Genomic DNA, 15,392 nt, shown 5'->3' with positions numbered 1-15,392 from the left:
GCGGCGCAGAGCGCGAGCGGTCGCTCTCGGGGCATGACGTGGGGCGCGGTCGTGCGCACGCGCGGACGCACGCGCCATGTGAGGCCCGAGCTCATGTAGGCCATGGCGGAGCCGCCGGTGCGCGTCAAGGTCGAGCGGCCCGACGAGGCCGAGATCCGCGAGCTCGCCGCGAAGATGGTGGAAGCCAACAAGGCCAAGAGTCTGGCGGCCGCGGCTGCGGCGGCGCAGGCGAGCGCCCGCGGCCAGCCCGGTCAGCCGGTGCCCCCCGGTCCCGGCGGTCAGACCGGCATCCTGAACTTCCTTTCGCGCAAGCCGGGCGCCGGAGCCGCGGCGGGGGCGGGAGCCGGTGTTGCGGCGCCGCCCGCGCGCGAACCCGAGAAGCGCCCTGCCGTCTCGGACGAGGCCAGTTGGAAGGGCCACTTCGGATGGGATCGCCTCGGCGACTGCCACATCCCGTACGTCTTCCGTCAGGGCGAGAAGTACTGTGCCGTGCGCATGGTCGAGGCCAAGCTCCTCAACAAGTACCTCAACTACTTGCACCAGGACATCTACACGTGCACCTGCATCCGCAGCTACTACATCAGCGAGGTGGAGAGCCGGCTGCTCAACGAGATCAACATCAAGCACTGCGACGGCCAGTTCGGCCGCGACATGTTCAACCAGAAGGACCTCGTAGTGCGGCTCTCCGACGCCGAGGAGTTCTACAACTTCCTCGACGTGTGTTACAATAAGCTCTCTCAGGAGAAGCCCGTCGTCGAGGACAAGTGCGGCTTCATCCGTATCAACAAGGAGTCGGTGGTGCCGTACACGGTGCGCGCCGCCCAAAAGTACGTCCCCCTCTTTTACTTCGAGGGCGAGACCGACAACCTCAAACTCAAGGCGGACCAGCTCGAGGGCTGGGACCTCTCCTACCTCAAGTTCTGCTGCAAGGTGCAGGGCATTCGCAACGAGCTCTTCGCCAGCGAGACGTGCTCCGTCATAAGTCTGACCGACATCAAGAGCTACTTCCCGCCCGGCACCGAGTTCGAGGAGTACTGGCCCAACAAAGTGATGGACTCTCAACTGCTGGTTCCCGCCAAAGGTAAAAGTTCTTTCCAGCATTAGACCGCTTTTTTCTAAGTTCGTATTGTCTTACCGTCAAATTTAATTTTTTTTTTTGTGTATTTGCTTGCTTGCTCGCTCGTTATTGACGGATTGACACTCCTGGGGCATTTTAGTGCATTTTGTTTACTCTGCAGTTTTTGAGTCCATATTATTACAAATTCCTTATTCGTTTCGTTTTTTTCAAACAACGGCTATGGGGATACCGTTATACACAACAGGGCTTAGATTTAATAAGTATAGATTATTTGTACATTTCTTTCAACCTTTTAAAAATAGTATACAGGGCGATCCGATTCGAGTTTCCTATGTTGGCAGCACTGTAAATCAGACGGCTGTCAATAATCACGCGTGTTCAAAGTGTCAAATGTTAGTTTGCAGTAACACGTTTACAAAATGGATCACTTAACTACCGCTCAGTGCGTACAAATTGTTCAATTGTGTATCGAAATTTACGGTAAGATTATAGTCGATTTCATCCTCCTACTGAGTTGGAGATTGGGTATGGCCTGTGCATCATATGCCGAGAATATTCAATTATTGGAATTGTCGATTCCTCGACATTTGCAGTTTTTGGGCTTTTCTTATGGCTCATAACTGAAGTTCAGAGAGAAATTACTTGGATTGATCTTTTCTAATGAGGCACATTTCCACCTCTGGGTATGTTAATAAGTAAAATTTCCGCATATGGGGCAAGGAAATTCAAAAAGTGACTGGTGCGCATTGTGGTCAGGCGGCGTCGTTGTGCCTTACTTTTTTGAACAATCAACTGAGCGCTATATGCGCATGATAGCTGATTATTTTTGGCACGAAATCGAAAATATTAAATTGGATGACATGTGGTTCCAAGAAGACTGCGCAAGCCATACATCGGGTGCAACGTTGGACGTTTTGCGTGAAAAGTTATCAGGTCACATTATTCCACTGGCCGCCAAGATCGTGCGTTTTTTGTGGGGTTACGCTAAGAGTCGTGTATGCTGACAAATTCGAAACGTTGGAGTACATATATCCACCAAGTTATAGCCGAGATACTGCCCGAAACATACGAAAAAGTCTGCAAAAAACCCTTACTTTTTTTTTAAAAAACTTCTGAAACACTTGTTGGATCGCTCTTTACAAATATATAAGTTTAATAATAATTTACTGTACGCTCGAGTGGAGGCATTTAAAAATCTACTTTAAATTTAAGCGTAAGGCTTCGTCACTTAAAATAAGTTAGTTGTGATTATATTCTCAAATAAAAATATAATTTGAAAACTCCTCTTATAATATCTTATCGTAAAAGGTAAAGGTTATTTGCACTTGACATCTCTGCGTTGAGAGTTATTACATTTATCCTTAAACAAAACTATTTTTCTTATGTTACGATTATTATATTATTTTCTAAAAAGAAATTGCTTTTCTACTTTTATAATTTAATTATTTATAGGATAAGTTAATTATTTATTAATAAAATAATTATATTATCATAAACATGTTTAATTTATAAAAATCCTATTTTACTATACAATTTTTGTATATTGTTTTCTTATATTTTTGAGATAAATAAATCATATTTACTTTAAAATATAATTTTACTCCAACTCTAAATCATATTATATTACTCGTGATATCGATGAAAAACTGATTTTCTTCATAAATTTTTCAGGTTCCATGGCTGCGGCTAACGTCGGAGGGCAGTGGACACGCGCTCCGCCTGCGCCCCCTTCGTTGCACGCCGGTGTGACACCAGTGGGCAACAGCGCGGGGAGCGGGAGAGGTCGACGGCAAAGTTCGTCGTCAGCCGTCGTTCAACACCAGCAACAGTTGGCAGCTCAACGAGCACAACAACATTCGATGTCAGTTTCGCATGCTGGGCTTACGGCTGCAGTGCAAGTATGTGCATATCAAAAATAAAACATTCAGAAGCAGGATAGATCAGCGTTTCCAAATTTTTAACTACGATCAGATATTTTGTGATCGAAAACTTGCGATAGCCTGCCTCAAATGTGTAGGGACTGTTGGATGTTTTATACCAGCTGCTAGTTTAAAATCAGTAGTATTCCATATTAACATATTATTGGGTAAGTTGATCAGTCTGTTATTACGCGTTTTCAAGTGATAGGCGAAATTTCGCAGCGAGTTCCTTCTAACTAAAGTCTATAAAAATATTGTGCAAACTTAAAAAAGATTTAAACTTTTTAACATGGAATTATATGCATTTAAAATTCTGCGAAAATAATAGACCATAATGTGTTAATTATGAATATTCTCTGAGATTTTTAACACTTAATATTAAGATTAAACGACGGTGATTTAATAATGTTTTGATTATTTTTTATTTGTATACCCATTTACTGTAAAATCTGTAGATGTAAAAATAGCTTCAAAAATCACAACACATTTAAATTAAACTAAACCTGAGTTATTATATTTTTATGAGGACTTACATATGGTCTTTTAAAGTTCACCAATGAACATTACTTCATAAAACAGGTACCTCTGAAGGGGAACGACATAGGATGCATAGATGTATCGAATTTCGCTACTTTTTTTTTTGTATATAAAATGTGACAAATATTTTTTATCAAATATTTTTGTATATAATGTGTGGTACAAGTTGGTTTTATGCCAGCCACTGTCGCGCATGCACACATACACTGAAACAATTGGGCGTACTTGCATGCATTGCTTTAACACTCAAATGACAGGTCGTTTTTCGCTGCATGATGTACGAAAACATACTGTTTCACGAAACATTGCGCAACACAAATTATAACAAAAATTTTTAAAAAATTCTCTTGTGTTTTGACTTGTATGTTTAAATTATTTTATCAGTAGTTTTCGATTGGTGGGTGGGTTGCATATGATCAAAATAAAATTCATAAAATTAGTTTTATTTCTAGTTTAAAAAAAAATATTTTCAAAGAAACTTAATTATCAAAACTCAAAATATAAATAATAAAAAAAGCTAGTTTTGAGGGTTAGCTGACAAAATGCATTGATTTTGTTTCCACGAAAAATGATGCGTTGCGCGGTTCCGGAAGAAAAAATAGATACTTAAATTTAATATATTTAAATTAAAATAAATTTATACTTAAAAAAAAAGGTAATTTTTCACATTTTTGTGTGATTTCAGGCACTTGTAAAACTTCCGGTCAATATTATAAATTTATAATAACGTTATAAATAATAAAATCTCACCATAAATATCTTGGCCAAAAGTGACCCGTCATTCTAGTGTCAGACAATGCATGTGCTTGCGCCCAATTGTTTCAGTGGATGTGTGCTCTGTATACGTGTACACGCCCGTCGATGGCTGACATAAAACCGACTAGTACCGCTCCTTAACATATGTCACTAATAATATTTAATTTTGCCATGGAATATTCTGGAAGTCGCTGTTAACTTCTAAGACCTAGAGCTTTTAACCACTATTGTAACTGGCTATGAATTTTTAAACTATATTTTATCAATTAAAAGTTAACCAGGAACAAAATAAAATGAATTATTATATTAGTAAATGAACGTTACTACCGTATTATCTTAATTTCATTAAATATTAAGGCTGTGGAGTCCTTGGAAATTTTTCCCGACTCTGACTCCAAATTTAAAAATGTCGATAAGATAATCTTAAAATATTAAATTTATTTTTAATTATTTTTTTCATGTAAATAACAAAACAACAAAAAAGGAAGAACAAAAAATAATTATAAAAATATTTCTTTGGATTAGTGCCGTGCCATTGTATGTGTACGTGTGGAAAGAGTTATAAAGAAGCCAGAGTCGGTTGATTCTTTACGACTCTAACTCTACTTAAAATGCTCTGACTCCACAGCATTGTTAAATATGTTATTATGAAAATATTTATTTGAATGGAAAATTAGATGATAGTTTTTCAGTAGGTAATGAGTTCATAACATCTTAATTACACATGTTACTTTTCATATCTCAACCGTTTTCAGTTTCTTTTTGAAGATTTAATGAAATTCATTGAGGAAGACGATCATTCACATATGCATATGTTGATCCAAATTATGTCACGCGCATTTGTTTACTTTTCAATTTGTGTACTTTTCATTAAACTAAATATGTGCTCAATTACTTATTCTATTCATATAATATTTTATTTTCAGTTCTATTTTAACCTTTTCACTGTGGATGGCTTCCATAGAAGTCATCAAGAAAATCTCCAGTACTCGTTGGCACCTAAAGTTTATCATATTTTAATTTAATCACTTGGAATTTATTGAACCATAATATTTAAAAAAATATTGCATGAATAGGTATAAATGTCGCGCAAAAATATTAGCCACGATGAAAGGGTTAATTAGTGTATTCTCAACATAAATAATTTTACAAGCCATCTTTTATAAAATTTATTTAATTCATCAGATATTTTCTCCATATAAAACTATTTCGTTTTATGATTTAAATCAATTTATTATTCAACTTATGAGATGTGTCCCAGTTTACCTCTGTATTTTTTCACATATTTTTATCTCATATTTTACCTAGATTTTGAGGTATTACTAAGTGTGACAAACCAATATAATTATCAGAATCTTGGTATTATTTTAAAATTAGAATTGCTTGCTAAACATAATAGTTATATCCCATACATCAGGCATGGCGAACCTAGGGCACGCGTGCCCGAGGTGGCACGTTTGAGAATTTGGATTGCACGCGAACGATTTCCAAGTTCAAAAATATTTTTTAATTTGAAATTTAAAAATTAAAATCTTGATTAAATAACCCGTGAATTATTAATTTATTTCATTTTATTAATTATCAAATGTTTTCTAAGATAAACGACAATCGTTTTAAAAAAATAATTATTTATTTTTTCTATCTTGGTAATTTTTTTACTCCTTGGGCACGCACTCACTCGAGGAATAATATTTTTTTTTTTTTTGGAGGATTTTTGGCACGCGAACTCAAAAAGGTTCGCCATGCCTGCCATACATCCATATAAGGTTTATTATGAGTTTGATTATCTATTGTTAACTGAGAGCTTTACCTTTTGGCATTAAGGCTTTCTCAGATAAAATTACAATTGTAAAATTACTTCTCAAAATAAAACTTAGAATTAAGAAAATTATTATTATTATTTTAGGGACGGTGATGGTGACGGGTAGCAATTCACAGATTGAGCCGCTGCAGTAGTATTTTTATTGAAGATATGAGCTGTTTACATTGTAAAAGGGCGGAAGCGAGACGATGCGTCCGAACGCCCGGAAGATTGCCCGTGTAGAGAGATATTTGTCACGCCAGTGCTACTCAAGTGCCGACCAGTTTTGGCCATAACAAATTTAAATCGGCCCCCATACTTTTATAATTATTATTATTCTCATTATTAGACCATGGGAAATTTGCTAGAAAGATTTTTTGCTAGCACCGATGTAAAATAATATGTTGCAGTACCCGATCAAAAATATTCTTGTAATAATGAATAATATTTTTAATAAAACCAATAAGTATTATTAATATTTTTTCTCATCCTTATACATTAAAAAAAAAGTTAATGAAACTTATATTGGAACGAACTATACATTATATATAATACTAAAAACACTGACGATGTATATTTCTCAACCTTTTTCCAGTTTATTATTTTTGTTTTCAACAGGATGTGATATAAATATGGTATAAGGTAACTGTAAATATTTTCTCCACAATTTTTAAAAAATTGCAAGCAATGATAAAAAAATGAAATAAACCCAATAATGAACAATGGATCTACTGCAATTGAGAAATACTTCAAGGGGAAAAAATGTGAATAACACACCACCTTGTATTTGTCTAATTTATGACTTCCAAAGCTAAAAAAAGACCCTTTTTTTACTTGTAACGAAATGCCAGGATTCCCACATATACTCTGAAGAGGATTCCTACATATACTCCGAAGCCATGTCAAATACAATCACGTTTATGTGTGGGACCACGTTTAAATCCGATTTTCATAATCGATATTTCTAAATTCCCACACCCGTGCTGGACGGCATGTAAAGTGGTTATTGAAAACAATATTTTCTTAATTTTTAAAATTATTAAAATTGTCATCTGATTACCGATTTGGTAGGGCTTATGATAGCTTATTAAGAAATTCCAAGTAGTTTTTAGATTATCTATGAATACTAATAAATAAATCTTTTATTTTAGGCTTTGACCAATGGATGGAATGGACTTGTAAATGGACAGCCGAATTTTGCCGCAGGACTAACGACGGTGCAGTCGCAACAAGTTTATAGGCTAGCACAAGTAAATATTGTTTGATTCAATACACTTTCTTGTGAACTGTGTTTCTTATCGATTTTTAATATTAGGCCCAGGCTGCAGCGGCTCGTTACGCACCTGCTAGTGCCCGAGGAAATTCACATTCGTCAACAACCCTTACGCCAGCTCAGGCTAGGCATATGCAGGTATTATATTTGAGTAATAAGGTTAAATAAGTATCAACCCTCACTAAAGCGGAATAGTAATCAATAATTATAAACATATACATTTAGGCTTTAGTTAGCATAACTCAATATTTGTTATTAAACTATGTGCAATTTTGCAATTGAACATATAATTATGTCCACGGTTATACTAAATTCATAGAAGGTATCTGCATGTTCCGTTAAACCTAAATTGTTGATTATTTGTATCATTTTTTGTAATTTCGACATTTTATAAAACGACTTTTCAACCCGTGTATGAATGTATTATCCCTTTGCACTCGTAATCGTTTTCGTACTAGGTATGTCGCCAGTTCGGGAAAAATGAAACATGTTAAATTGTTTTTAAAAATTTAAATTACAGAAAGAATTAAAATTAAATTGTTTTAAAAATTAAAATTACAAAATTACAATTATTAGCATAAATATTAATAAACTAATACCAAAAATGAATAAATCAGAACAAATACTTGCATTTCTCTAAAATACGGTTTAATTATTTTTGGTTTTCTCAAGTACCATTGGTTGACAATCCATAATAATAAATTAACACAATAGGGCGACGACCCATTTTAAAATATTTATGGGACCAAAAATTTTTTTAACCATAAATAAATAAATATACACAAATAACAAAGACATGCCGCTCAGTTTTAGATATATCTACCTGCGAACGAAGAAAGCTTACATCGCCTGCAGAAATACAAAATTGTACCATTTTACAACAATTAAAAAATTTACAAGGTATATCTATGTTTATATAAACTGATGTGCTAGCTAACTTAATAAGAAACAATTAGGTTTTTTTTGCCCTAAAAAATAAATAAATAAAAAAGAGAACGAATAAATAGTGGATGGCTTTGGCCAGGAACTGGAAAATAAATATTAGACACTATAAACTGATGTTAGGTGTATTTTTAAAAACTAAAATACGTCCCATCGAAGGTAAAATGAGACATTGCAGTTAATGTCATATTATTTTATATACATATTTCTTAATTAAAAATAGACAAAACTTTAAATGGGTAGCTTTATGGTACATATTTGTTTGTGATTTTATATATTCGAGCTAATAATGCTTAAATAGCATATTTTTATATAAAAATAAACAAAGTGATGGACGAAAAAGGGCACTACGTTTAATAATATGTGGGATGTTGATTTATTATAAATTAAAGAAACAAATATGGAAAAATATTATTTTTTAATTTTTCGTAAATTCGCAAGTTCTATTAATATACCAACTCATCAGTGTAAAACAATTGAAAATAATCAATAGGTTGTATACAGTTTGTGGGAACTTGGGGCCCAGGATATTTATCACTTGGTGGCAAATATTGCTATTTATAAGGTACATTGTCATTACTAGTTATTATTCTCCAATTTTCTGATATGGTGCGATTTCTTGAGGTACCGTTTCCTCATCGCTATTATTTGAATTGTCTGTATTCTATCTTCGATTTGAGGCAACAGGCCTAATTTCGACGTTACTTTCTTTACTATTATCATTGAAAGATGAAAAAACAAACATGAAATCCTCCTTGTCACTATCATTACAAAACATATTGTTATTACAATCACTATATTCAGCGATAGTTTTTTTTACAATAAAATTAAAAAAAATAATTTCACAATAAATTTTAAAAAAATGAAAAAATAATTAATTAAAACAAAATTATTAATCACTATAGTCCTACTTAGACACAAATTATGGACACCCGAGACACTGTCGAAAGCCCAATAGGCAATAAAAAAATCAACGACGCGTGTCTACCAAAGGACGATCGCCAACCATTGCCTTCGGGAGAAATCTACGGCACCTCTGCATTTAAATAAATTTAGTCATCAAAAAACACCGACTTATCGCGATAAATGAGCTCTCCCCAGCTTGATTCAAGTAAAAATTATATTTTTTGATAAAATATGCTTCTTGAACTACAACACTGCGAAAACGCCATTCAAAACATGCACAGGAAATACCCAAAAATCGACGTTATATATCATTAATTGAAATGGTACGCCTGACGCACCATACGAGTAATATAAAGCCAAGCGCTGGTGAGTCCCCACGCACCTTATGAGCGGAAAGGGTTATATTTTATATTAAAATAATATGACATGATTTGAAATTTTAGTCAACTAGATCAGTGTTTCCCAAACTTTCGACATCTGTGTACCCCTTCTATAATTTTCGTAACACCGAGTACCCCTCGTCAAAAAAAAATATTTATTTTTTCTTTGTTCCACATCCAAAAGCCTGTCTCCGCTGCACTGCATTTCGCAATCAAAAACGACACCCGATACAAAGCTTCTAGGATTTTTTGATTGTCACCTCCTGTCAAACTCCACATTACTTTTCGAGACTGATTTAAATCCTTAAGTTTATTTTCAAAAAAGTCGATTGGTTTATCTTTGTACTGATTGTGGTTTGTCTTAAGATGGCGATTTAGTTTGGATGGTTTCATGCTTTCATTTGTTAGGTTTTCATAACAAATGAGGCAAAATGGAATAGGCTCTTTTGTTGCACCAGGCTCAGCCAAAGTCCGATGCAGCGCATCCCCCCACTAAACTCCTCCCATACCCCCAGGGGTACGCGTAACACACTTTGGGAAACACAACTGAATGATTAAAATATACAGATATGTATATTTTTAATTTGAGATACTGGATAATTGGTATATAATATTCAATTTCTAGTTTGGTAGTTAAATTGAACTATATATTATATATAAAGATAATTGTGTATGTTTCGATGGCTAATGTTATCATATATTAGTCTGTGGTATAGTTTTAAGAATTCTATTAAATTTTTAGTAATATTTATTAAAAAATTGTTATTTCAGCAGCAGTTTCCAAATAATACTACAATATTGGCAATGGCCGCACAGCAGCAGCAGCAACAGCAGCAACAACAGCAACAGCAACAACAACAACAACAACAGCAGCAAGTGCCACCACCACTTGTTAGATCTTCACAAACTAATTCAATACCGTGAGTTATTTAAATGGTTTTTAAAATTAAAATAAACTTAAATTTAGATTAAGAAAACTTGTTTTTCTTAATCTAAATTTAAGTGTTGTAAAAAGTGTTTTCAACACAAAGGTAGGATTTTACAAAAGGATTCGTTTTTTAGCTTTTGTAAATTTTGTTTTCAAGTTTTTCTACAGTGTAATCTATAAGTATTTTTTTATTTAGTAAAAAGTTTCAATACTGATCTTATTTATTTATATCTAGAGCTCATCAAGCGACTGTCGCGAACAGTCGGAGTAATTCGACTAGATCTATGCAACAAACAAACGGTCACCGTCATATGGCTGATGGTGCTAAACGATTAACGACAATACCTGACGTCTCAACTACTGGTGCTCACATTCCATATAAAGTCAGTATCAATTAACTTTTCCTGGCAATATTTTTTCTAATCATATGCTAATTAATATTTGTATAATTTTAGGTACAAAAGGCACTAGTCGAACATATGATGGTTCCGTGCATAAATATGAAACCTTACGTCTATTCTGAACTATTAATGACATTGCCCGACCTCGTTAGTTATTTCTTCCCTGCTGTGTCATTACCGGCGTGTCGGCAAGTTTTAGAAGTCCTCGGTCTGGAATTATACAGAGGAAATAGGTTTGTAATCCGTTTGAATTTTATATTATGTCACCTCCTACGATTTTAAATTTGCTGTTTCTTTCAGGCTGCAAATGCAAGTCTTGCACGGCGCAGGCAAGTGCAAGAATTCTACGTCGGATAACGGCGTTGCGTTAGTTCAAATACGCGATGTGATGCAGTACATGCCACAGCTCAAGTACATGTTATCGCGAGCGTCGGCCGCCACATCCGTGTCGGAAGTGTCTGGTGTATCAGAAGGACCTATTCCAGCAAAAAGAACGCGAGCCAGCTAGCCAGCGGCCCCCTCCTGGCCATACACCTCTTACCCACAGTGAACAGTTTTTTGTGTGTGATAACTTCAATTTTGAAGAAGTCATGTTTCAACCCTGTGTCGTCTGAATTGCTGATGTAAGTTTTGAGTGTACATTTTTGTTATGGCAATGGTTTCAGTTTTTTTAATTTGGGTTTCAGTGATTTATGTGAAGTAGTTATATCAATTCTCATAAAAAATATTTGCAATTTAATTAACACCATCAAGTTACAAAAAGAAAACTTTATGGTAATTGAATGAATAAAACTATTAGTGATTTATTATTACTAAATATCGAATATCTTTTTAAAGATCCAGTGAATATGGTATTTTTTATCAGTATGTAAATTAAAAGGGTGTTTAACTTCACAACATTTAAACTGTTGACGAATATCTGGTTTTTAAAAGACAGATGTCGTACATCTGTTATGAAATGGTTAATATCGTTTCTCGCGGTGAATGGGTTGAAATTTGTATTGCCCTATAATCCTCAGTTGCTTATACTTAATATATAATCGATATAAAATTAATGTGACAGACTGTATGGAATAAAAAACATTGGGTAAAGGTATTGAAACGTACTTCAAGTGGTCAGTGAGGTATTCAATTAGTGTAATTTGTAAATTGTAAATATGAATACTAAACAATGTATTATAATTAGAATAGTCATACAAAATCTATTTTTTTTAAATTTGTAAAGTTTGGATGTGCAATATCGTTTGGGTGTCACGTTCGCATCAAGAATATATCAAATGAATTTAAGATAAATTTTCCATTTCAATTAAATATATATTTGTATTATATGTAACGGTTAATATATCAGACTCAGTTCTTGATGTTAATGTCACCGTGCGAATATGTGCCAGGTAAAACGTCGACTAAGTCATCTATTTTATTCAACGATAGTGTTTAAATTCGTCACACCGTCGGAAGCTTCCAAAGAACTGAGTCTTACTGAATCTTGCATGGGTTTTGTATACTAAATATATTATATGAATAATGAACACTGTTAGTATTTTTAGTTGAGTGATTGAGTTTACGTATTTATTACATTATTGACGTGATGGATATTTAAGCGGTTTACTAATTCTGTAAATTTCTTATTTGGCAAGTTCACAATAAACACGATTTCTCTTTTTTACAGTACGTAGGCTACATTTCATAATTGATAGCAACAAAGAATATAAAGTTAAAGAAAAATAGTTTACTTATAAAGCATTGCATTCCCGTTTAGTTACTTAAACGAGTGATTGTATATCTTTATGTATATCGCGACATAGAATAAATTGTAAAATAACTATATTAAACCAATCTTCGAAGCTGAAAAGTATTAGTTTTTACTTTTTCAGAATGTATATATTATACATATAATATTTATTGTCTCTGAAATAGTTTTTTGTAATATTGTTTTTATGTTGTAAAAACAGTTAGATTTATTTTTTTATGATTTTCATTTCTGCCTTATTTGAAAACTGTTAAATAAAATATTTTATACGGAAAAATATTTTGTTTCTTGATTGGTCTCAAATCTAAACTCCTCTATTTATAAATAGAAAGAGATTTTAATGTTTATTTGAAAAGTGTAAATTGGAGTTGTAGATTATGAGTTAATTCCTTTATTTACAGTTTTATAATAAAAAAAAACAATTTATTAGCTAGAAAATTTGCATTGTATATTTTGTAATTGTAATCAAAACTTTTTGACATGAACGATATATTGCATGCACTATTGTATTTCAGTATTTTATGTGTGAACTCAATTTTATAAAAGAAGTTGTATTTTCCAACAAAATTAACGTATACAAATACACAAAAGTAATAATTATTATTAACTGAAAATCATTGTTTGATTCTGTATTTTGTGTATAAATAATTATTTTTGTGTTATTTCTTTGATATGAACATTTATAATATTAATTTAAAATGACTCCTGTTCATGCGTTACTAAGAAGAAAATCAAGATGTACAATAAAGAATACGTTTTTTTAACGAAAATATTTTTTTTGTTAACACCCAATTAACATTTGATATAGTTAAAATATATTGCTTAGTAAAAAAAAATATATCATAAGCTACATTTTCATACTGAGGAAACAATGTTGATTCATTAAGTATACTAAAATATACATTTCCTGCTCAGTATATACTAAAATATACATTTCCGGCTTAGCAAGATGCAAGCTATATAATGCTGTAATTATACAAAAAAAAAAATTATCACAAAGAATAATTAATATTCAACCTTTTTTTGGAATGGAATGTGAATAAATTCCTATTCTAGAAGAAGGGGATTTTATAGAATTCAAGTGGTGAGTTAACTGATATTGACCACATTGCTTACATTTATTTTGCTTCGCTTGTGATAAAAAAAATTTAACCAGTTTTTTGCTACAAAAAGCTTGGAGAAACAATATTGCTTTCCTCGCTGAAAAGCACTTATTGGTAGAATGCTCAATACCAGTGCTCTTCAACCTTTTGACATCCGCAGCCCGGTGAAAATGGGAAAAATGTTTCGCGGACCGGCGTCATCACAAAATAAAAACCAATGTTTAATAGAATATTATTTATTTAATCTAATGCTATAAAATTACAAATTTTTATTAGTGCGACACTGCTGCTGCTTTTTTGCAAGCAAATTTGATATAATTTCTTGTGGACCGGCGCCGGTCCGCGGACCACCAGGTTGAAGACCACTGCTCAATACCACATTTAAAAATATATGTAAAATGTAGGTCTTTAAAATTACGCCTTTTTAAGTATTTTTTAGTTGATATATCTGAAGTTGTAAATAAATAACTCAACTGGCAAAGCACAGATGAAAATAATATATTTTCAACTGATAAAATGATTTACAGCAACAGTATCACCATCACACGTAATAAATAAATGTCATATAGGAATCACTATAAGAGTGTTGTTAATGTTATAATATTATGACCTTTAGGTATTACGATACAACTAGCTGATTGTAAACGACTTACTATGAATTCTTACTGAATCATCAAAGAACAAAAATGAAATTGGGGACCGAAACGTTTGCCACACCTAAGTATAACAACTGTATTGGTCTCCACATTCTTCTATTCAAAACAATATATTTAAAGAAATTTACCACAATAAATGCATATTTGAGGACCATATGAAATAACATATCGTACAGAAAGTGAATCGGCAATAAATTGTTAAAAGTGACACGTGAAATCGATTTTCTTCGACGCATTATCGCAAACTTTGCCGATGTGCGTATTATGTATTTATTGTAAAGCTTTCGTCGTGAACACAATCAATACATATAAGTAAGTAATGATACATCAGGCTGAAACTAGCCTAGTAAATTACTAAATTAGTGACATTTATTTTTAACTATAATTACAATTATTATATGTCACTATGCATAACCTAGCTCGATTTTATTTAAATTATTCATTTTTGACATTTGGAAAACCTAATCTGTGATAATCAATTGAAATTAATATTATATAATGATCATTAATTCCAATCTCCCAAATACTATAAAAATTGTAAAACACTAGGGATTCATATGAGATTCGAACCCAGGTCTTTCATGTATTAGACACCGACAATACCATTCATTTGTCGTGCTCGTACTCAGGGCCGGCCCGAGGGGCAGGCAGTACAGGCGATCGCCTGGGGCGCTAGATATTGTGGGGCGCCGTGATACCAAATAAAGGCGCAATATTCACTTAAAATTATCAAACAATATTGTTAAAGAATATAATCTGATATTAGTTTTTTATACACTATTGTGTACTCTTTAAATTATTTCACACGTAAAAAATCACAACAAAAAATAAATTATAAATTCTTAAATACCCACAATCGCATAAAGAGCATGGTGTTAAAAATAATATATTATTACTTTAATTTGAATTATATTTTTGCGCTCATCAAGTATTAATATTAATTTTGCTTGGGGCGCCAAATA

At 33.5% G+C, this 15,392-nt stretch overlaps 1 protein-coding gene across 4 annotated transcripts; it reads left to right on the top strand.

Moving 5' to 3' along the window:
* Positions 1–5: 5 nt before the first annotated feature.
* Positions 6–13,441, top strand: LOC148238980 (uncharacterized). Of its 4 annotated transcripts, none has more exons than XR_015811179.1 (8): positions 6–1,081; positions 2,750–2,976; positions 6,197–7,341; positions 7,407–7,502; positions 10,367–10,512; positions 10,756–10,903; positions 10,976–11,154; positions 11,222–13,441. XR_015811179.1 is itself a non-coding variant. In XM_088195766.1 (8 exons), the coding sequence occupies exons 1-8, from the start codon at positions 103–105 to the stop codon at positions 11,427–11,429; spliced, it is 2,082 nt and encodes a 693-aa protein (XP_088051892.1). In that variant the 5' UTR covers positions 6–102; the 3' UTR covers positions 11,430–13,441. The 4 variants fall into 4 exon arrangements, 2 of the variants coding, with proteins under 2 accessions (XP_088051892.1, XP_088051881.1); XR_015811177.1 differs by having other exon boundaries at positions 10,364–10,512; XM_088195766.1 differs by having other exon boundaries at positions 7,243–7,341.
* Positions 13,442–15,392: the final 1,951 nt, after the last annotated feature.

The sequence above is a fragment of the Plectrocnemia conspersa genome, unplaced genomic scaffold, assembly GCF_051122295.1.
Source record: "Plectrocnemia conspersa isolate PC_06_02 unplaced genomic scaffold, ASM5112229v1 ptg000001l, whole genome shotgun sequence".
Taxonomy (NCBI): Eukaryota; Metazoa; Arthropoda; class Insecta; order Trichoptera; family Polycentropodidae; genus Plectrocnemia; species Plectrocnemia conspersa.
The sequence above is the reverse complement of the archived record's forward strand: the minus strand, read 5'-3'. Positions and strand labels throughout refer to the sequence as shown.

What these genes read in the sequence shown, in the direction of transcription:
- LOC148238980 (XM_088195755.1), top strand. Translation starts at nt 103, where the DNA reads ATGGCGGAGCCGCCGGTGCGCGTCAAGGTCGAGCGGCCCGACGAGGCC. An exon ending in TCACAAACTAATTCAATACC is followed by an intron (nt 10,513 to 10,755) that starts GTGAGTTATTTA and finishes ATTTATATCTAG; the next exon opens with AGCTCATCAAGCGACTGTCG. An exon ending in GTGCTCACATTCCATATAAA is followed by an intron (nt 10,904 to 10,975) that starts GTCAGTATCAAT and finishes GTATAATTTTAG; the next exon opens with GTACAAAAGGCACTAGTCGA.